Source organism: Squalius cephalus (genome assembly GCF_949319135.1).
Source record: "Squalius cephalus genome assembly, chromosome: 5".
Classification (NCBI taxonomy): Eukaryota; Metazoa; Chordata; class Actinopteri; order Cypriniformes; family Leuciscidae; genus Squalius; species Squalius cephalus.
The window spans coordinates 24201322-24224927 of record NC_137126.1 but is presented as its reverse complement, the minus strand read 5'-3'; the positions used below and the strand labels follow the sequence as shown (position 1 = coordinate 24224927).

The window sequence follows — 23606 nt, the reverse complement described above, 5'->3', positions numbered from 1 at the left end:
CTTTTCGGATTAATACATACAAAGCGCCTAAAGGGTCAGGAAACAGACAATATGTAATTAAGATTGGTTTTAAGTTTTTGAGGCTTGTAATCATGTTTTTAAAATTGGACCATATATTAGAGCAGTGTTTCTCAACTCCAGTCATGAGGACCTCCCAGGAAGGAAGTTTTATATGTCCACTAATTAAAACACCTGATTTAACTCATTAGCTTGCTAGTGTTAAAGATGGAGACATCTAAATCATTCGCCCTAAAAATTCTCTCTTCTCGAGTTGAGAAACATTGTGTTAAAGGGATAGATCGGCCAAAATTGATATTAAACCCATGATTTACTCTCCCTCAAGCCGTTCGAGATGCATATGTCAATAATTTTTCAGACAAACACATTTTCAGTTATTTTAGAAAATGTCTTAGATCTTTCAGTGGTTATAATGTCAAGTTATGGGATCCACCTCCTTCAAGTCCCAAAAATGTGCATGCATCCTTCACAAAAGTAACCCATCCGGCTCCAGGGGGATAAACGAAGGCCTTCTGAGGGTAATCCGTGCGGTTTTGTCGTAAAATATACATACTTAAAACTTTATAAATGAAAATAACTGGCTTGAAGGAGTGGACCCCATAACTTCACATTATAACCACTGAAAGATCTAAGACATTTTCTAAAATAACTGAAAATGTGTTCGTCTGAAAAATGATTGACATATGCATCTTGAACGGCTTGAGGGTGAGTAAATCATGGGTTTAATATAATTTTTGGCCGAACTATCCCTTTAAAGGCCTCAACAGAAAAGGCAAGTTCTGATATTGAATAAATGTGTAAAATGCAGGTACTGAGGTTGTTAAGAATTCAATCATTACCTTTGAATGAACTCCAAGGTACTGCCTCCTCCTGATTGAATATGTAATATGCTGTGAACAGTATGGGAGGAAGCTGTGCTGAAAGCCCTCCTCACACACACAACTTGGCCTTCCAGTGCCCACTTGTCTGTGTCTCCTAAAACAATACAACATGTGACAATAGTTATTTTTAACTATACCATTTTTGTTTTTCGTTTTTTTTACATTTAAACTATAATTTAGAATTCAGAGTGCAGGAACTCTTTCTTTTAAATAAAGTTAAAAACGGCATTACTAACAAACAATAAGCCAATTTCACACACAGAGTAGGCTACAGCTAAAAAAAACACATTTCGTACTGAAATGTAAGCCAACTATGGATTTTTACACCGGCATATTAAACGTGCAACAAACCTGGTAACTTATTACAGCATAATTTATATGACACGCATCCTCCGTGAGTCTGACGCATTTCGGCGCCCATTTTAACAGATGACTTGATTTTGATTTGATTTACACCATAAAATAATCACGACGACGTGTGCTAATCAACACGAAGCTCGTGTGAATACCGACAGTTGTCATTAAAGCATGTAATTCTTAACACAGGAGCTAGGGATGCTCATATTGACCGTTTAACCGTTAACCGAATGTAAAAATTTTGACCGATTAATACTATCAGTTAAACGGTTTAAAAGTTTTTTTTTTATCTTTTTTTTTTTTTAGTTTGCTGCATGGTTTAAAAATAAAATACTTTATAGCTTATATATTTATTAACTCACGGAGCGCGTCGACACCTTTTTTACAGTCTATGGTCGACAAGCGCAACCACACACGTCTCGAGACGTTACCTGTGTATTCCCGTCCGATGGGACATCCATCCCATCGGAGAGGGTGTTTTCTGCCGCGGGTCTAACTGTCAACAGGCTGCGCTCCAGACTGACCCCACATCACGTTGATGTTGCTTTTTTTAAATAAAAAAACGGGAAAAAAATTGCCGTTTTTTTCTAAAGCTTTGTACAAACGGATTCAGTGTTTTCTTTTTGTCATCTTAATTTAAGTTTAAAAAATATATTTAGTGTAGGCCTATTTTGTTTTTTATTTGTATTATTTTATTCTGTTTTTCTCTCACTGTCAGAAATGCTGCAAGTGCGTGAAAATTTAAACTGAATCCAGGTTCTGTTGTCGATCTGTTCTGTATGCTGCTGTTTGCACTTTGCACGTTAAAATAAACCCTTTGATAAAAACTTTTTTTTTAAAGGGTCACAGATACGCGTCCATTTTATTTGTATTTAATGCAATTGACCCTTCGCAAAGACCCGCCCCCCTTAGTTACTGTCGCTATGTCCGACAAGCTACACTGCTCTCACGTACACCATGTTCTCACGCAGTGAAAAATACATCGCGGAGCAGAGAGGAGACTGACAACATGCTGACAGACAGGACAGACCAGGTTACTTTTCGGTTACTTCTGATATTAAACATATTAAACAAAGTCTCACCTTTCAAATTTGGTCATTTTTTTAAACAAATTTAAACGATACAATAGGCTACATACCGTTTTGTGGCTCTTAAATGTGTCTGACAGATCGCTGTAGAGCATCCGTTAAAGCTGCTCGTGAAACGATCATTTCTTCCTTCTATAGCATCAAATAAGTTATGAATGAACATAAGAAGGAATGTTGTTTTAAACCGCGGAAAGTGGTCAGTATATTCCGTTTTTCAAGTTCAAATCCTCCCATGTTAATCTGCTAGCTAACGTTATCTCTCCTGACTGCTTTGTCGGACAAAATGGCGGATTATGATTGGTGAGATCGGCTGTCAATTCAATATTATAATCTTATCAGTTAACGGTTAATAATCGATTAACGTGCGGCGGTTGTCGGTCGGGAAAATTAATCGAAATGAGCATCCCTAACAGGAGCCCATAGATTTTCTGCCCATAGCCGCTGTAGCGCCGGGGTGAGATGTGTAATACTACCGCGTCCGCGCTGCTGAAGCCCGGCGCAAGTCTCCTTCGCGCCCCGCGGTCGGAGGATGTGTGATCCGGGGTTACCAATATGAACCGCGAATATAACGTTACCTTCATAGTCTACGAGTTACCAAACATTGAAAATAAGAAACTGAAATAATAAGTCACTTACCACAGAGTTGTGAAGCACTCCTCTTGCGCTACCCGAAAGTCGACGACACGACCGTTGAAGATCACAAATGCCTCAGAAGATTTGAAATTTACAGCAATATTCTGTATTTTGAATTAAACCGCCTAGCGACCCCAGAATGCATTGCAGTTTACAGCAATATGCTGTATTATTAGAAAACAGCCAGCTGCTGTAAAATAATGCTGTAATTTTTACAGCAATTCATTACAGTGTAGTCACTTTTGGGAAAAAAGAATGAATGTCTCCAGAACATGAAATCACATGCACACGAGTTCCTGAAAGCTATGACTTCTGATGAAATGCAACCATCTTTATTTGTCTGATCAGCTCTTTTTTCTGATTCCATTGTCCCTGAAAGAACAATCTGCATTTTTTCTAGTTGTGACTCAGTTAGAATGTACAATCTGGTAAATGCTATAAGACAAAAAGGAAAGAAATTCATAAACAGGTGAAAGGAAAAACGTTTCTTCAGGATGCACATGATATGGTTTCCTGGCCCAACTCAGGTTGAGTTTACTGCCCCGATAAAACCACAGAACTCCATATCTCCCCTAAAATCTCCTGCTTCAAACATGTGCCTGTACAGTAAAGTTGGAGTACATGCTACATTAATACCAGACAGTGTAATCCCTGTTAAATATTGTTGTTTTGACTGCACTGAAAAATAAAATACATGGTACAAACATGATTTTGATGGGTATTCCTCTTTAAGTACTGTATAGTCTTGAAGTGTACCAAGTTGTAGTTTGTTGTAGTTTTCTCTGTTGATTAGTCTTGATTGTTCCCAGGAGTGTGTGTGTGTGTGTGCGTGTATATATATATATATATATATATATATATATATATATATATATATATATATATATATATATATATATATATATATATTAGGGCTGTCAAAAGATTAATCGCGATTAATCGCATCCAAAATAAAAGTTTGTGTTTACATAATATATGTGTGTGTACTGTGTATAATTATTTTGTATATATAAATACACACACATGCATGTATATATTTAAGAAATATTTGCATACATATACTGTATATATATTTATATAGTTTATATTATATATAAATATAATTTTTTTTATATATAAATAATACATTTTTCTTAAATATATACATGCATGTGTGTATATATACAAATGTAATTATACACAGTACACAGACATATATTATTAAAAACAAACTTTAATTTTGGGTGCGATTAATCGCGATTAATCTTTTGACAGCCCTAATATATATATATATATATATATATATATATATATATATATGTATGTGTGTGTGCGTGTGTGTTTCCTCTGTTCGTTGTTGGTTTTTGTCCTTCCATGGATGTTGTTTGTATAGTTTTCTCAATGTTTCCTTGTGTTATTTGGTTGTTATCTTCTTCATTTATATCCTTAAAGTAAACATGCATTTAGATCCATCTCTCCTGGATTTCTTAGCCAGCCTTCATATTACAAAAAACACATTATTACAAAGTGTATGTAGCCTACCTATTCTGTATCTATGCAGCTTTTGCTAGTAAAAGAAATATAAAGGTAATTGTGACTTTATATCTCACAATTGCAAATGTATTTCTCGTAATTATCTGTCAATGTGACTTTATATCACATTATTGTGACTTTTGTTTTTGTTATTTTCAACTTAATATCACAATTACTTATGCACCAAGACTGCAATTAACGTATAATGACTAAAAATACACTAAAAACAGTAATGTTATGAAATATTACTTTTTTTTAACAATTTCTTTTTTTTTTCTTTTTTTTTTTAGTTTAAAATTTAATTTATTCCTGTGAGGATAAAGCTGACTTTTCAGCATCATTACTCCAGTCTTCAGTGTCATTTGATGTGTCAGAAATCATTCTAATATGCTGATTTGATGCTCAAGAAACAGTTATTATTATTATTATTATTATTATTATCAATGTTGAAACAGTTGTGATACAGTTTTTTAGGATTCTTTGATGAATAGGAAGTTCAAAAGAAAAGCATTTATTTGAAATAGATTATAAATTTCTTTACTGTCATTTTTGACCAATTTACTGTGTCTGTGTTTAATAAAATTATTAATATCTTTTTTTTTTCTTTTTTCTTTTTTGCATGGCAGTGTACACATACATATTACTGCTTGTGAGACTCATATAGTTTATATAGTCTGAGCAGCAGAGAGGACAAGACAAGAAACATAACAAGTGCTGACTAAGCATGTGGATAATGTGGGTGGTCCTCCACACACACACACACACACACACACACACACACACACACACACACACACACACACACACACACACACACACACACACACACACACACACAGAGACAGAGACAGAGACAGAGTTTCCACACTATCCTCCATTCCAGTTCCAGAGGCTGAATTCATGCAGGTCTGTGAGCACGTGAGCTTCAAGCAGCTGTGGGGGGGGCCAGCTGGCCAAAGTAAAACAGCATGATGGATCCTCAGGGCTACAGAGAGGCATCTGGGAACTATAAAGACTTGTCAAAAACAGTGATGGTGTTTGACTAACTGAGAATAATAAATTATTCAATGCATTCTCAACAAATGCATCATTTAGATTTTTTTGCTCTTATTTTCACAAAAAAAAAACAAAAAAACATTATTAATTATTATTATTAGGTGACAAAATTATATATATATATATATATATATAGCTTTTTAGCTCCCTCAGCTGCATGCGTCCATTATATTTAAATCATTATTCAGATATTGTTTATATTCAGGGTGAAAACGAACAGCATCAGATGATCATAAACATGATGTCCTTCTTCAGTTTGCTCAGATGTTGTGAAAATGGGATTGTTGATTGGGATGAGAAACAGTAGGGGATGAAGAAGTAATTTTAGTTTAATTCTTCACTGTTTATGGAACATATGTGTTAATTATAATAAAATACCAAAGAAGATAATAATTAGCAAATACAAGAATGGAAATGTAATCTTTAATCTAATCTAACGTCTAATGTTTAATCAGTTCAGTCCATCATTAAAGAGAATGGAGAACAACTGTACCTGGCACTTCTGATCAGTGATGTGGAAGGAGCGACACCTTGCGGTGAAAGCATGAAGAGAGAAGTGATGATCATCAGTGCACCTGAGTCTGACTAGCAACATTAGACTTGTTTGTGGCATCGGCATGCATTTATTGCATTCAAATAATTTATTAAATAATAATTAAAATCTCCGTGGAAACAATTGTGCCAAGATGTCCAACACATAGGCCCAAGTCGTGGTCTTAACAAAGAATTCAGCCTAGCTAAAGGTAAGTAAATGTCATCCAGGATTACATCGACCGCCTCAGTTTTTTAACTGTTGTTGCAAACGTTGTTGTCATACAGAATTAGTTTTACAAAGCGTTTCCCTGACGAAATGTATAAGTTTGGTGGCATATTATTTATTTAGGCTACCTTGTAAACACAGTTTTATCAGTGATGGACAGTTTCCGATACAATCACTGGAAAAAAAACGCGTTTACAATGGCTTTTTAAACACTATTCAAAATAAATTCAGCGTGATTCAGGCAGCTGAGGCCCATTTGTGTTTCGGAACATGGTTGTTTAAGCTCGTTTCTTGCTGGCATTGATCCAGGCTGGCCAAGCGGGCCGACCAGCTAGAAGAACCAGCATTACCAGCTGGTCACAGCAGCTTCCAGCTGTTCAAGCTGATTTTTTTGTCGTTTCTTATGCTTCTCCAACTTCACCGAGAGATGTTTGTTTCAGTCAGCGGCCAATAGATGGCAGTATTGCCCTCCGTCTTCGACAGGGTGACAGGTTCAACGAAATCTAACGAACATTATCTCAAATTTAACCTTATTTCATTACTGCAAAAATAATGTTCCTTTCTGTTCAGCTTCGAAGTAGTACAAATAAATAACGCTATAGTGACAATTCAAGTAAAGAAAATAAATAAAAGCAAAATAATTACGTTTAACCAACGCATTTTCTCATAGGCTAGCCGAAATGATTTCATCAAGATGTTGTACATGAAATGAATTAAATTACAGCCATAAAAAGGTTCCTTGGAAAATAAATGCACGGAGCACCATAGCTGTAACTTGTTTCTTGAGGAAGTAAACTTGAAATGCTGCTCATTTGTCGGACAAACTGCTCATGTCTCCTACCAGGACAGAGCGAGACGCCAGTCCCTTTGACCGACGTTCTCATCCGCCAATCAATTGAATGGATGTGTGGCGAACCTCCAATCACTGCAGAGATGGGGCGGGGCTTTCTCGGAATAGCCTCTTCGCTATTACGTCATGCGCGAACAGCTGGTCCGTTGCAAGAGCTGAAAATGTGGACAAGCGTAGCGATATAAAAATCGCGTCCGTGCCGTCGGGGCGTAAACAGTCAGTTTATCACGATGTGGTGGCTGGAAGGGTTTAGGTCGGGGATGGGCCGCCTGGAGATCCTGTTGCTTGTTTACACCTTGCTCTGCTCTCTCGGAGGTGAGTCGATCAGTGAGGGTTGAAGTGAGATCTCTATCTTGATGCAGTGGAGCTGTCCTTTGTGCTGGTGCTGAACTATTCAGCACTGAATGGCTTGGCCGTAGCCTATATCACATTCAATGCTAGTGCACTTTGGCCACACAGCAGGTGGAATGCGTTTCTGGTGTCTTATTTATTTTATGCTTTAATGTTGTCCTAGGCACATCCCCGAGGATAAAGCACAGACTACAGTGTGTGCTACATTCTTGAGGAGCTTCGCGCGAGAAGTGGATGCTTCTTTATGTCTAGCAAGACTTATATCGTAGTATAATCTCGGGCTAAACTGAGAGCAAAGTAGCCTATGTATTATGTTCCGTATCGAACCGCACTTTATTGCCTTGAATCCCTAGTGTATGCTTTCATTGTTTTAACTCAGTTTTATTCTCTCGTAGCCAATAAGCAGTTTTAGTTTAGCGTGATTCCCATAGTATCAGCATCACTTGCCTTCGGGAAATATGTAGGCCAATTATCCAATTATTGCTTTTTAAAGTCTCGAGACTTACCTCTCTAGTCATCAAACGCTTGATAGCGCTAGAAGAGCGCCGAGTTGTTTCTTGTTTATCTCGAGATGCATTTGTAGATCGCATCGATAAGGAAGTAAATCTGGCTGCCAGAGCAAGACAATACCTGAAAGCGCATCTGATGGATGCTGTGCTGCTTTACTGTCAGCTGTACTTGAGCTCCGAGACGGACTTCACGGACTTGCTGTGCTTGAGGAATAACTGGCACTGTGGTCTCGTTTGTCTTCTGTACTCTATTTTTACTCCGTTCCATTATAATAATTGTTTGATTACGCACAGTAGCACACATCACAAACTTAAAACAGTATAATATTATTCGATATTTGCTGGTTCATTTTGGAAACCTGACAAATTTGTTTGGAAAAAAGGATATTGGTGAAATAGCTTGTATTTATACTGTATATGCACTGTAAAATGTTTTCATCATTATTAGCCTATTATTATAACACTTTTTTTTCATCCACAGATTCTGTAATTCTGTAATTTTTCATTTATAACTAATAAGACAAATACATATTGGGTCCTTGTTACATGTAGCAAATAATTACATGCAACTAACCCTCAACCAAATCCTAATCCTACCCTAACCTTATAGTAAGTACATGTTGTTAGTTGATATTACTCAGTACTTAAATATATATTTACACTGTAACAATGACACCTTAAAATAAAGTGTAACCCCACTTTGATTTTTATTGGTTGCAATTAAAGTTAAGTTTTAGATTTTATATATATTTACCGTGAGCATTATTATTTTGAAGTGGCGATTCTTTTAACTTTTTGACCTTATACAGAAATTCTTGAATCTTGAATTTGCACTCTTTATTTTGTACAAAACATGTGCAACGAGGAGGGTTGTCTATTGGGGAAAATGTTTTCCATTTCCACTGAATACATTTTTCTTTCTTTTTTTTTTTTTTGTGTGTGTGTGTGTGTGTCTGCTTTACTTACTGCTGACGAGATTCATAATGCAGGAGCAATTCATAAACATCACTTGATTAACAGGGCACCAAACACATTGCAAGGTGATCCGACCGCCAGTCACAGGACTTGGCTTCGCACTCGCATTGATCACAGTATTGACAAGCCGCAGGAACGGAGTGATGCTCTGAGGCTAGCACAAAGGAGCAAGACCAATGAGCCATCCAGTCTCATGGGAGAACAATTCAGAGCAGACCAAAGAAAACAGTTCAATGTGACAGACGTAGACAAAGAGCAGGGCTGTGACTCAGTGAGTGAGAGAAGAGACTTTCAGCTTACCGATTGTGCCTCTGTCTTAGTTGTTCGGTCTGGAATCGCTCACACCTCTTAATGTTTTGACTTAGTTCGATCTTACCCTCTGTCCTATTTTTATCTGTTGCTGTCAAGATGGGATTTGCTGGGACAAAAGCATGAAATCTATCTATCTATCTATCTACAGTGTTTGTTTGTGTGAAAAACCTTTTAGTATTTCGAATGTGATAGTGACTTTCATGTCAAAACGAGGCATGCTTGTGAGATCCCATTATGCTGAGACTTGACCCGTGAAGGGAAGCTTTGTACATTACTTAACACTCACATTTACTGTGTAAGTAGGTGACGTGTTATTATTGAACTGAACTCAGCTAAACATATGAGGATGACATAGCCGTTGTTGTGGCTCATCTGTATCAGCAGTTTAGATGTGGAGTGACCAGTGAAGATTTTTTTTCCTGTTGTGAAACCAATAGCCTAATTGTGATAAAACTGGATAATTTGGACTGTGGATTTCTTATCAGTTTTTAGATTGGTTTATAATTTAAGATTTATGAGTAATATAGAGTAGGAAAAAATTCTGTGGTTAACATTATTTGAAGAGACTTTCGTGTTTTGCATCATACCTGAATTATGAAGCTGCTGCTGTGCCGGGTTTTTAAACAAAAAACTAAAACTGACACAAGGATGTGAATTTATGTACTTGACAAATTAGACAATCGTTGTGCTCCTTATGTAGCAATTTGCTAGTAACTTACATTTTTGAAGCACACAACAATATGTGTCCCTGGGTCACAAAACCAGTCACAAGTCGCACGGGTATATTTGTGGCAATAGCCAACAATACATTGTCTGGGTCAAAATTATCGATTTTTCTTTTATGCCAAATTATCATTAGGATATTAAGTCAAGATCATGGTCCATGAAGATATTTAGTAAATTTCCTACCGTAAATATATAAAACATTTATTTTTGTGAGTGAATGCAGCACAATAGCGAACATAAATGGATTTTCTCAACGTTTATATTTTTTTGCACCCTCAGATTCCAGATGTTCAAATCTCGGCCAAATATTATCCTGTCCTAACAAACCATACATCAATGGAAAGCTTATTTATTCAGCTTTCAGATTATGCATGGATCTCAATTTCAAAAAATTGACCCATGTGACTGGTTTTGTGGTCCAGGGTCACACATTCAAAATGTTTAGAATTTTTAGCACATTTTTTAGCAAAGTTCTTAAATAGTTTGCCTGTTTGACTATTGTTTGTTGCTTTAAAATACTTTGGTTTGCCATGAAAATAGCCATTGATGATAATGTGACAATACAAATAAAAAATATAATTTTTAAATTCACTAGAGGTATTTTATGTCTCTTCAAATAACCACAGACCAAATTTCACTCAGAAATCCAAAGCGCTATTCTGCAAACCCTTAGGAATTTTCTGAGGGAACCCATTGCTATTCTACTCTACTCTACACTGCTATACTATACTTCTCAAATACACGACATCTCTTCTGTGCCTCTGTGTGAGGCCTTACTTTATATACACAATCATTTTTTATGAATGTGAAATAATATCCCACAAAGTCTCCACATCCTTGCTTTAGTTACACTCCTGTGCAGCGTAAACCTGGGTTTCATCAGCTGTCCTTTTGCAGCAACGCATATCACCTTTACTCGCGTGCAAGTCTGAAATCAATTAAAACACTGCAAGATGAACGGCGCCACAACAAACCCGCAGGGAGATTTAGGGCTTCATTACTTTGCTCAGTCCGCTGAATGCGCGTCACTGCTCTCTGATTGATGCGACGCCATCGCATAATTCAATATGCACCGCACCGAGCTGCTAATCTCAAAGTCTCCGGTAACTAATGGAAATCTGCTTTTGTGATGTCTAAATTGTTGTGCACTGTCAAAAAGTTCTTCAGATGGTTGAGCCATGTTGCATCCAAACTGTGGGAAAATCTTACAGTCGGCGATAAAGAAATAAAGATGAGGAAAGAAAGCATTTATAAATAATATATGGAGCCCTGGATAAATTCTTAAAGTTTTTACAGATGGAAACCTTCTAGCTTCCTAGATCTGTTCCTCAAGATCTAATGTTTGGGGCATCCTTGTGGCTTCCTCCATTATTGAGAAAAATAATTCATAATGTCCTAAGGTCTGTTGCATTTTATATAATGACTGCTTCTCAAATTCTTCTTGCTTTGGCAGAAAAATAGCCAGGAGAACAACAATAATCATCTAGCTAACTTCTGAATGAAAGGGCACACAAAATCAAGGAAATTAAAGGAAAATATGCAGTTGTTAATTGGCACAACCAGCCAAAGAACAAAACAAGCTCTCTGAAATTGTATTACATAAAAATGCCTTAGAAAGATCTATGAATATGTTCACACATAAGGAGTGATTTCACTTTTTCTTAAATCCTGAAATTATTTGTGTATTTTTGAAAACTGCAGTAATAACTAATATCTTTTGTGCTTAACACAGCATACAAAAAGCAGAGATTATTTAATCAAGTTCAAGATTTCATAACTCAAAATGTGCTCTATTCAATTCGTACGAGTGAGTGCGAGGTGACGAATTCGTACGATTTGTCTAAACCCCAGTGATGGGTAGGTTTAGGTGGGTCAGGGGTAGGTCATTCGTACGAATTGGGAAAAATTTAGCAAAAATCGTACAAATTCGTACGAGTGAGGTCGTATGAATTTGTATGAATTAGTCACCTCGTAAAATGCGTAAGAAAATCGGGTTGTTATAGGGATATGGAGCTATTTCTACCTGATGTGACCCTTAAAAATTAATTGCATTGGTGTATGAGTAAACTGATGCAGTCAGTTTAAATAATTTAGTTAAAAAAAAAAATAGCATATTTGCTAATTGCTAATTGATAATGCCAAAACATTTTTTTTCATTAATTCATCCATCACAGAAAGTATAATCATAAGACCAATAAGTGAAAATATTTGTTGTATTTAATATTCAAAACCTGCAGAAAATGTACTGTGTTCATGTGACTAAGTCATAATGTAGATTCTTTTAACTTTCTGCTCTCTTTTTTGTTGTTGTTGCTTATAACCGTAGTCACACTAAGTGCCAGATGCGTGCCAATAAGGTGCGGAACAAAACCTGGTGCTAAAACCAAGACATTTCCCAGGGTCACTAAAAGACTTATATCAAAAATTAACTTTCCAATACTACTTAGCAAGTATGAGTCATTATGAATTAATCATCATGGTGGGATAATTCAGAACACATTTTTTTTCTTTTCCCAGTTTGTTTTAGAAACCTATGAAATAGCTTACAGCCCTAAAGATCAGTCTGACTGTGAAAATAATATTCAGCAATTTCAAAACTAAAGTAGTGCACAAAACATCATTAAAAAAAAATCTTCACCATGGGTGAAATTATGTTGTACAAGTAATGTGTACAATGCAGTCCTGATGTTTATCTAAAAACAACAACAACAATAAAACAAACATATATATATATTATGCAGAGAGAGCAAGAAAACGCTCACTGCAATGACTGTCAAGAAATATAGAAGGTAACTGATGAACCCAAATATGTTCTTGGTTTTAGCTTATTCATGAAGATGACAGTTTTATCACTTTGATTTTATTATATCTGCATCAGACGCCCTGTTTGTCATTTATTACTGCCAAGCTATATTTACCATGAATCACTTTAAGGATCACAAAAAAAGTCAAAACCAAAATGTAATATAAAGCCGTCCATTAACTGACACTGACGGCACTTGTGCGAGTGACAGCTGAAGTGATTCTAAACGCTTTTGAGCATAACACCAACAAAACGCATACTGAGTAGAGAGGAGGATGGCATTATCAGATTGCATTTGTTTTGAGTGCCACCTTCTGATCCAGCGGCTTTATTCAATTTACACCAGCAATACTCTTCTCGCTGGAATGAGGAGATGTACGGTGCGATGTACACTATACCAGGGTTTGTGTTCTACTCCAGCGGGCTGGTCTGTCATCCTCTGTGTGATTTTGGCATTAGGGCCACTTTGCTAATTGCACTCGGCTCTGCACATCCGTTCTCTTACTGAGTCACCAACTGCTACCAGGGGAAAAGAGCTCTCTTTCCCTCATCAGAATCTCTTATGCCTTCTTTTTTCAGTCACACTCTTGCTCCCCATGACACTATCCTCCAATTCACGCAGCTTGCTGTGAAAGGTTACCGCGACACATTTCTCTCATCCTCAAGAAAACATTAATTAGCGGAACCGTCTGAAGAGGAAAGTTCTTGTTTCAATTCCGAAAGACTCAAGTTCAAGTTCTTGATTACGGAATGTATTGAGTTCAATGGCTTTGAGGAAAAAAGTTGAAAATCATTAACAAGCGGATCAAATAAAGCTTCAAAAAAGGTTTGCTGCTCCAGAATGGTTTGGTAGTACTTAGCAGTGACACGCTCATCAAGCACAGTAGGGAATGCCATGATATTGCAGCCCAAACCATCACTGATCCACCCTGTGCTTCACTCTGGGCAGCAACAAACCGAGGGTGTTAGGCCTCTTTGGGGGTTCTCCACACCGTCACACCTACAGTATGTGGTGTATGCCGACATTACCATGAATACCATAGCTCTCAATACACCACAAAGACTTGCTGTCCTGGTCACAGATGAGCCAGCGAGACGCGCACCAACTATATGTCCTCTTTTGAACTCTGATTTGTCTCCCAGTATGTTGTGTAGATTGCAATATTTTATGCACAGCTGTGCGATTGCTCTGCTAATTCAACCTTCACACTCTTACTGATGGAATGTGAAATCAGTGAAGATTAGCCACCAGGCCACTCATATATAGGCGTGAAACATCCAATACTAGTGGTCATAGTTTCAGTTTCATTGTCCAACCCCTGTATACTATACTGTATTTTCCTCCTATATTCCTATTTATTGTGAAATTTAAGCAAAGTAACCCTTATAGTGTCTACATATTATTTTTTGATTGGAATCTTTACAAGTATACCAGTAAATGCATTTAATACAATGACTATTCACAATCTAGTTTTCAGCCATTTGTTCACTTTGGCCAATTATTTGTTGGTTTAAATCAAGAATTGACATGGTTGCACCATCTGATGACTATCAGTTGTGCCACCTGACAACATAATAATGACTGGGGATATGCTAATTATCTGACCCCTCCCCCATTTCAATTACATATAAAATAAATAAATAAATAAAAGTCTTTTAGTCAACAGTCTCTATTAAGTAGTAAGTTGATCAAAAACAAAATAAATCCCATAACATCACATTTGGTTACAGTGCAATAGATTGTTTAGAATACACTGTAATAATTGATTGTGATGGACAACAAAGTCATGTTTTATATTGATACAAAAAAATATCAGCTTAAGTCAGTTAAAATGTCAAAAATGCATTCATCAAAATGTTTAAAACATTAAATGCATAGCAACTTTAATGGAACACTGTATAATAACTGATAAAGATTCATCACCTCTCTTTTCTTTCTGCAAGATGCTTCTCTTACAGCCGGATCATTTTTAATGCGCTCCCTGTCGTGCTGAGTTCTCTTTAACTACCATGTACTAACATTTAAATGAATCACTTGATACAATGGACTTATTGTGTACATATACAAGTTTTACTTTGTGCTTTGTAAAAAAATGCCTGCATATTACATCTTTAATTAATTTCTGTAATGGCATCTGTTGACCCTTTGCCCCTTAAATATTAACCCACCCTTAAACCTACTCAAACGTGTACCTTACTCGTATCCCATCTCATGAACAAGTACATCATACCTAACCATTTTTTTTTGCATGTGAGTAAATAGTAGTTATAGACACTTAATATTAAGTCTTAATATTGACCGATTTTCCTTTACTTGATATGATAATGCATCTAAAATTATTAATCTTATTATCATGAAAATAATTGAAAATGTAAACATCTTTAAATTAAAACTACATTTTAGAACAATCTTAGCTTAAATGCATTATTTATTTAGCCTAATTCTTCTTCTTCTTCTTCTTATTTCATATAGAGCTGGTAAATCCCGCCCCTTCCGCTAACCCCACTGGACCTCTAGGTTGAAAAATCGTCAATGCAAGTGAATGTGAGAAAATAATTATTTTCTGGTCCCGTTTGAATTTTGCCATGAATGTGATTGTGAACATATGTTGTCTGTGAATTTTTAATATAATTTTTCGTGTGAAGAATGCTACAATTTAGCGGGTAGAAGTTTGATACGGTTAGACTTTGAGTGAGAGCACTTTGTGGACTACAACTCTTCGCTGCTTTCGATGCGTTTCTGACAGCCCATTTGGTTTGAATGGTGACATTTGGGTACAAAACACACAGGCATCTCGATCTGTCTCCATAGATTATCGCAGCATTAGCACCGTGATTTGACAAGTGGAGGGAAAATGTGTTATGGGGTGACGTCACATAGGCGACATGTAGTCTTTCTCGTTATGTCTTTTCCACAACTGCTAGCCAAAGAATCGTACAATATACTGTCAAACTCGTAACATGAAAAATTATATAAAAAATTCACAGGCAACATATGTTCACATTCATGGCACAATTCAAACGGGACCAGAAAATAATTATTTTCTCACATTCACTTGCATTGACGATTTTTCAACCTAGAGGTCCACTTGGGGTTTTACGGATGGGCGGGACTTACCAGCTCTATAGGGACATTCATTGCAGTTGCACCACCTGACTTTGAACAGGCTCCTACTTGGATGCCTGTATTACTTTTTGCTCATAGTGCATACATGTAATTTTTAAATACAATAAAGAAGTTTATGATAAAATAGCAGTTTCCTAGTTTTAGATTGGTTGTACCACAGACATGGAAAGTGTACCAGCCTACACATACTTGAAAGTAGCTGATTTTATCAGTATTTGAGAGAGATCTACAAACGTTTTCTCCTCTAGATGCCGCATTAACATGATTACTGTTATTACCTTATCAATTCACAATAAAAGAGCCATGTTTGCAGTTGTCCCATCCTGACATTTGAGAATATACAAATTCCTGGACAAAAGCTTTAAAAGATTTAAACTTTAATCTCAACATCTTTAAAACTACTTATATATATACAATTTGTTTATATGAAAGGTTTCAAGATTCACACGATTTTCTTATTATTAAAACACCATTTTAAATAGGTTTCTTAGTCTGTTCATTTGCACATACGGTTGCTCCACCTGATATTTTGTGGGTGCCAAAACTTAAAATAATATTTATTATTTGAATGCACTGAAAATGAATTCAAACTAGATACTTTTTATAGCGATAAAGGGATACATCTCATGAATTTATCAAATTATTTTAAAAGGAAAGAATTCACTTGGACACAAAAATATGCACGTCATGTCATTGATCCGCGCGGCTTTGCCTTTCTGTTATACAGAAAATTCAGTGCGTACCGAAATTTACGATTTGCGTAAGCTGGGTTTTTTGGGATTCCTCTTTCCGTTCTTCATGTTTCAGATGAGAAGGATTGATGGGAATTAGGAGAGATCAGGGCCATTAGGAACACTAATCCACATGTAATCCAGCTCCATCCTAACTAAAGTTTCCTCTGGGATATTGTGCTACTCTTGGTGGGGAAGAACCACCTGCTTTTGGTCTGCATAAGAGAGATGGACATTTTGACAGAGTGTGTGTGAACATTAAAGGGATAGTTACCCCCCCCAAAAAAGAAAATTCTGTCATCATTTACTCACCATCAAACCTGTATGACTTTTTCTTCTGAGAAAAGTGGGGGTCGTTACATAGTATTGTGCAAGCAGCCACATGAAAATAAGTCTTTATTAATCAATCATTTATTAATCAAGCCCCTGCAATTATAATTGATCTGAAAAGGAATTAAAGTTGTTAGTGTTTTACTGACACTGGTGTTATTTTCATTTGGAAACTGCAGTGAATTCTGTTTTTGGAGTTCTGCAAAAATGTAGAGGTGCATTTTTCCATTGAGCCAAGGTCAAAACCAGGCCCTGTCACTTTTTCCATTAGGATATCTATGGACCATACTTTATATCTTCTCTCGAAATAGCGAGAGAGGAAGCAAGAGGGAGCGTAAATATGAATGCTGAGAAAGTGACAAGGACAGGAGAGAGAAATGGAGAGAGACGAAAGCGAGAGCGTGAGGCTGACAGCTGCTTTGCCTGTGGCCATCCAGATCGGCTGGTGTGCTGAGAGGCCTGACAGATAAAATTGCGGACGGATAGTCTGGATGCTGAGAGGAGGGGAACGAGTTACAGAGAGAAAGGAAAAGCAGAGAACTTTTCTGCTGTGTCTGCTAGCGCAGTAGCAACGTCATCCATCATTCCTCTTATTATCATTAATTATTATCAACGCACCAGAGGCTCATTTACATCAAGCTCAGAGAGGCAGAGAGGGGATTCCTACACACACAGAGTTGCTGCAGCCTGTCTGTGTGTCTCTGTGTGTGTGTGGGCGTCTTTTTTGTGTCTGCCAAGGGTGTTGAGCTTATTTCCAACAGACCTAGTCTGGGCAGTGACATCTCTTGAGTGTGGTATTTTCAGCTTTTTCTTTTTTGATTGCTTATGCAATGCCCAAGTGTCACAGGGATTTTTTTTGCTGCTCTCTTTTAAAAGGGCAAGTTATAATGGCTGAAATGGCCCAACAATGAATTGGCTCTGAGTTAATATGGGCAGACATGCAATATAAATATACATTTTATTGCTGCCATTGTCATGATTACAGATCTGTCTTTTGGGCAAATTTCAGCAATTGTGCAGGCTTTGCTGGTTTTTATATCTTAATATTAATTTAATATTTTATTATCTATATTTTATTCATGATTATCAGTTCCAATTAATTGCCAACATTTAATGTCCATGTAAACTAACGTTTAAAAGTTTGGGGTCTGTGGGATTTTTTTTTTTAACTCACCAAGGATGCATTTATTTTATCAAAATAATGTAAAACAGCAATATTGTGAATTATTATTATTTTTTTCTACAGTATTTGAATATCTATTTTTAAAGGCAGTTTATTCCTGTAAAGCTGAATTTTCAGCAGCCATTGCTCCAATCTTCAGTGTCACATGATCCTTTAGAAGTCATTCTAAATCATTCTAATATTAATATTTGGTGTTCAAGACACAGTTCATATTATTGTCAATGCTAAAACCGTGATAATTTTTTTCAGTTCAATTAAATCAAGATTTGTGGTTCAGTAAAAGGAGATTGGTACATGCAGACCTGCAATATAATTGCGTTTTATTGCTGTAATATAGTACCAGTCATAATGATTACAGATGAGATATTTGCATATATCTCATTTTGGGAAGCTTTTGAGTATATTAAAAATATAGTTATTTTACATTCCCTGCTGAAAAATTCCTAAAGTGGTTAGCTGGTCTCTTAGCCTCCCTAAACTGGTTAGAATTGTCTGTTGTAATGGTTTTAGAGGTGGTGCAGGCACTTTTAATCTGTTCAGTATGGAAGACCAGCTGGTTAAACCAGCTTTGCCATGGGCTGGGCAACCATCTATAGACCAGCTTAACACCAACTTAGCCAAGTTGAGCTAAGACTAGTAAACCTCCTTAGGCTGGTTCTCTTGAAGTCATGAATTCCCTTTTTGCTAAAAGCATTTTTGGCTTTTGTAAACCTCTTTTTGATAGAAGGTACAGTATACATGTATTCCTTTTAAAAACAGTCAGTACAAGATCAAAAGTCTTATTCACCACGCAATTTTTTTAACATTTGTATATCCTCTTCTGCGTGCCTAAAAGCAGAGCCAACCACACTTCTGAACCTGTGCTGTCTGTTTGCACTGTTGCCGTGGGTCTTTATTCAGCAGAAGATGCTTTGAATGATTCATGACCTAAAGTAAGCTACTGGGGGCATCTGGGCATGAGGAAACTCCCCTTAGGAGGTCTGCCTGTGTCAAAGGAAGGCAAAAGAGGAAATCAATAGGGGAAGATTTTTTTCCGACTCTGAGCATAAGGGCATTGGCTGCATCAGAGAGTGACTCAAAATCACCTAATCGCTGCAGTGCACAGTTTATTGGTATTGAAATTGTAGCGTAGATTCATTTTTGATAGTTTTCCCTTTTATTGTGTTAAAGAAATATTCCGTGTTCAGCTCAGTCGAGACTCGAGAGCACTTGTGACTTGTTGATTGATTCATAAGCATTAAAATACTGCTTCGAAAGTATAGCCACAAGATGTAAATGTGTTAACACGATTTTACTGTGAAACAAATCACTTACTAGACTTCTTCTAAACTTTGTTATGACAATGTGACGCCATAAACCCTAAAACAACTATAAAAATTATTTAAAGGCTTTACATTTAATGTTAAGTGCTTTCCATTTCACCATTCACTTTAATTGGAAGTGCCTCACAAATGGAGAAACCTCAATTTGTACCTTTCTAAAAAATATATATATTTGTTGTAGTCAACATTATGCCACAAATGCTGTCAAGTGAGCTAAACTGAGCTGGTACTGAGCCTGAAATATTATTTTACATTTAAATATTGAATGATTGAAGTGCTCGGGTATTTTTGCGTCCTTTGCTAGTCCCACAATCTTCAATCAGTCAAAATGACCTGCACTCAGCACACACTCAGAGCCGCACGACCCAGCGGGCAAGCAGTTCTCCAAACTCTAGACCTCTCTGAGTGCCCTCTCAATTGTTCATACCAGATCCTACATCTCCATTTTCACCCTTGCTAACATTAATATTAAAAGCTCACATCTTCTTTATTACAATCCTTCACCTTTCAGCAAGGCCACACTGAACTCTCAATGCAGCCCTGCCAAGAAGCTGAAATTGGCTCTCGGTCTTTGCCCTGGGTCCTGTCAGGTGCAATATGCCAAACGCCAGAGACAAGGCTTCATTTTTGGCAGCAGTAAATGGGCCTGGCAGGCCTGGTCTTTTTAAAGGTTTGATGGATGAAGAGTGAACATGAATATACATTTTTTTTTTTTATCTGTAAGCTAGCACCCGAAACAATGCTACAATGCTTGTTTATAAGGCAATTAGCATACCTCAGCTGAGAGGAAGTGTTCTCCTGAGTGCCAGTGTGCTATTTTGGATTGATGCCTTGCCAGTGTCACGCTGGTGGCCTTTTCATGTAATATATTTGTTCTTTAATAGATTACAGTTGTTTGAGTCAGCCATTCGGATGAAAACCCCCCCTGACATTTGCATGTTTTTCAAGCTGAAATGTGTATCAAATCATTTCTTAAACTCAGATGAAAACTGTACACACCTTTTTAATAGTATTAATCTAATTATATATCGGGCTACAGAAACTCTGTAGCAGCAATAAGCCCCACAACATGGACTGAGACCTTCCTCATGCTGCTGGAGATCAATGTGAGCCCTGGGCTACTAATCTGCAGACAGTGCAGACATTCTGTGAGTGTCTTTTTACCCCAGAAGCTTGAGAACGCATTAGAAAGGCCGTCATAACACCTCTGACAGATCTGAGCCACAGAGACTGATGGGCTTCTCGAGTCATTCAGCTGAATGCCACTGGATGGTAACCAAAAGAAACGTCCCTCGTAGTCATATAATTGCATTTCCGAAGTGTTATAAATGCTTAATGACCTGCTCTGAACCCTAATAAAGTCCTGTGCTGACCTCCCTCCTGGGAGCTGCTTAATTGGATTACTTTTTACCCCCATCATCTGCTTCTCATTTCTGTGGAAAACCCTTGTCCTTGATTGTCTCACATCTTATATTTTATTCTGCCATCTCGTAATTTTATTTCAAGATGAGATTGCTCATCTTTTTTCGCTGGTTACTGGCAATTTCATCTGCATAGTTCTACATCAGAATAGAGGGAAACAGCAAGTGCCAAAAACCAGAGAGATCTTACTTATTATATCGAAATTTTAGAATAGCTTTAGAAATGTAAAAATCATTATGGATTCTCTATTATTATATTATAAATTATTATATTATATATTATTTATATAAAATTTAATTTGCATAGTCATGTTTAGCTATTTTATAGATATTTTTGTAAAATGGCACCAGAAATATCTCAGAACAGGATGGAAATTTGGTAAAAAATGACAGCATTGAACATATAATTAATGTCATTGAATAAAACTATTAATTAGCCTAAAATGAAAACATTCGTATGTCTCTAAAGTTGTTTGTACTTAAAATGCTTATGTTTTATAAGCTGTCGATACATTAATAATGTATGTTTCAGTGTTTATACAAACCTGTCTATGCACAGTACACTAGTCAGTAAGATATTGAAGATACTAAAGACTGGTATAAATCACAGGTATAAATTACTTGGAGAGATGGGCATAAATACATGGAAATGTATTTAAAATGCAAATACAAAATACTGTGTGAAAAAATGTATTTAAATACAAATACAGTATTTTGTATTTTGAAAATACACAAAATACATGTGAAATTGGCCATCCAGTGCAGGTACAGCTCACAGTGAATGAAGAAACTACACAGGCCTTCTTTCTTTCTTTCTTTCTTTCTTTCTTTCTTTCTTTCTTTCTTTCTTTCTTTCTTTCTTTCTTTCTTTCTTTCTTTCTTTCTTTCTTTCTTTCTTTCTTTCTTTCTGGCAATTACAAATAAACATGCAAAATAGCAGCCATTTATATACTCATTTCTGGTTACAGTGTAGTCTATTACTTGTGGTGAACACTATTAAAAAAATCATACTGTATGTAAAACTGTGGGAACCCTTTCTGCTATCTAGCAAAGAATATGGATGGGCGATATGACCAAAATCTCAATTTTACTTCACAGTAACAATATCATGGTTTCACAATTCTCAATATCAGTTTTGATTCCACAGCATAAACTGAATTTCAAACTCTTTTTACAGGTAGTCCAATGCTTTTTAAGTAATTTTATGTTTATTTTATGTAAAGTTTATTTGTTTCCATAAGTTTATTAAAATTAGAAAGTGTATCTAAAATTTAAAATTAGAATTAATTTAGATTCATTTTACACTATTTACCCCTTTTTGATTATTATTGTTTATGTACAATAAAACTAAGAGCTGGGGTCCGTTCTTCGTACATCGCTAACTCAGTTAGCTGGATTTGATTGTTGGCGATTTGGCATGATCTTGGATTGTTTGGTTCTTCGACGCTCATCCTGGACTTGCTGTCATAGCAACATGTGCGCAAACTTAAACCTGCTCGGGAGCAGCTTATTTCATGTTAACAGGATTAGATCCCGGCTTCATAAGCGGAGCTGATACGGGAAGTCCAGCGCAGCGCGATAGTGCACTTTCTTTCTGGGATATATATTTTTTCTCGTGATTCGTGAGATTGTCGTTTTTTGCCGCTTTTATGTTTAAAAGACAGGTTTAGTTTTTTTTTTTTGTGGCATTTCCAAGCCACTTAAGACCCAATGTTGTAAAGCAGTGTTTTTTTATTTTTTTATTTTTTTCTTAGGCTATCATAATTTTTTATGAAGATCATACAATCATGACCATGCCGATTACAGATATGTCACTCAGGCTTCACTAACGTGATTGGTACCATAGACTATAGGCTACCATAGACTGCCATCAAGGCCTCAATGAAGGGGATTATGTGAACAGAAAGGGGATTCACAATGTAAATGTGCTGCCCAGTTACTATTGTGATTCTTAATATTCCAGATTAGTAATATTATATCAAATAAAAAAAAAGGCAGTTGACTAAAATCTTCCATATCACAAATGTGAAAGCAAAATGGCCAGGATCTGTTCATGACTTAAGAATTTTCAGAGATTCACATTTATGCACATTATTTGAAAGTGGTAAGAAAAGTTCCACAATTAAATATCAAGCTCACTGTATTACATACACTTATGCTGATCCTAACAGAACTGCATTTTTTCATAGGTGAGTATGACATGTCCCTGCCTGCAGACAGGTGTTTTATGACCCCATTCCCTGACCCAAACCAGTTACAATGCAGCTCTAGCCAGGACAAAGGCACACAATGAAATGAACTTTGGCTAACTAAAGGGAAGATGTCAGTGTCTGAAAATTCTGAGGGTTGCACACCTGACAGGGCCTGTGACATTGTTGCATGTGCCATTTTACACAACTGCCAAAAAAAAAACACTTTTCATTAAATGTTTAATAAAAGACAAATATGCTTAGTTCCTTGAGTTTTATTTCAATTGTTCTTTGTAAAGAAAAGCCAGTGGTCAAGTGCCTGCAACAAGAGAAATTAGACACATGCCTCATGCAACAAATAAAAAGGAAAAGTTGGCTATACACTGCCCACCTGTAGGCCTATCTCCTCTGTCTGTGCAGACTCTTCTGTAGGCCTTTCTGTAGATGTGGAATCCTGCAACTTATATTGCAG

General features: G+C 36.5%; 1 protein-coding gene across 3 annotated transcripts in view; it reads left to right on the top strand.

The window, feature by feature from the left end:
* Nucleotides 1–6204: 6204 nt before the first annotated feature.
* Nucleotides 6205–23606, top strand: part of tmem8b (transmembrane protein 8B) — a 149312-nt gene continuing 131910 nt past the window's right edge. The window contains exon 1 of one of the 3 annotated variants that reach the window (XM_079871423.1): nucleotides 6205–6288. Coding sequence is in view for 2 of the 3 variants with exons in the window: in XM_079871422.1 (XP_079727548.1) it covers nucleotides 7386–7470 (85 nt within the window). In the remaining variant the exon portion in view is untranslated. Of the gene's footprint in view, nucleotides 6289–7285; nucleotides 7471–23606 lie in introns of those variants that run through there. The other 2 variants (XM_079871422.1, XM_079871421.1) reach the window with 2 other exon arrangements.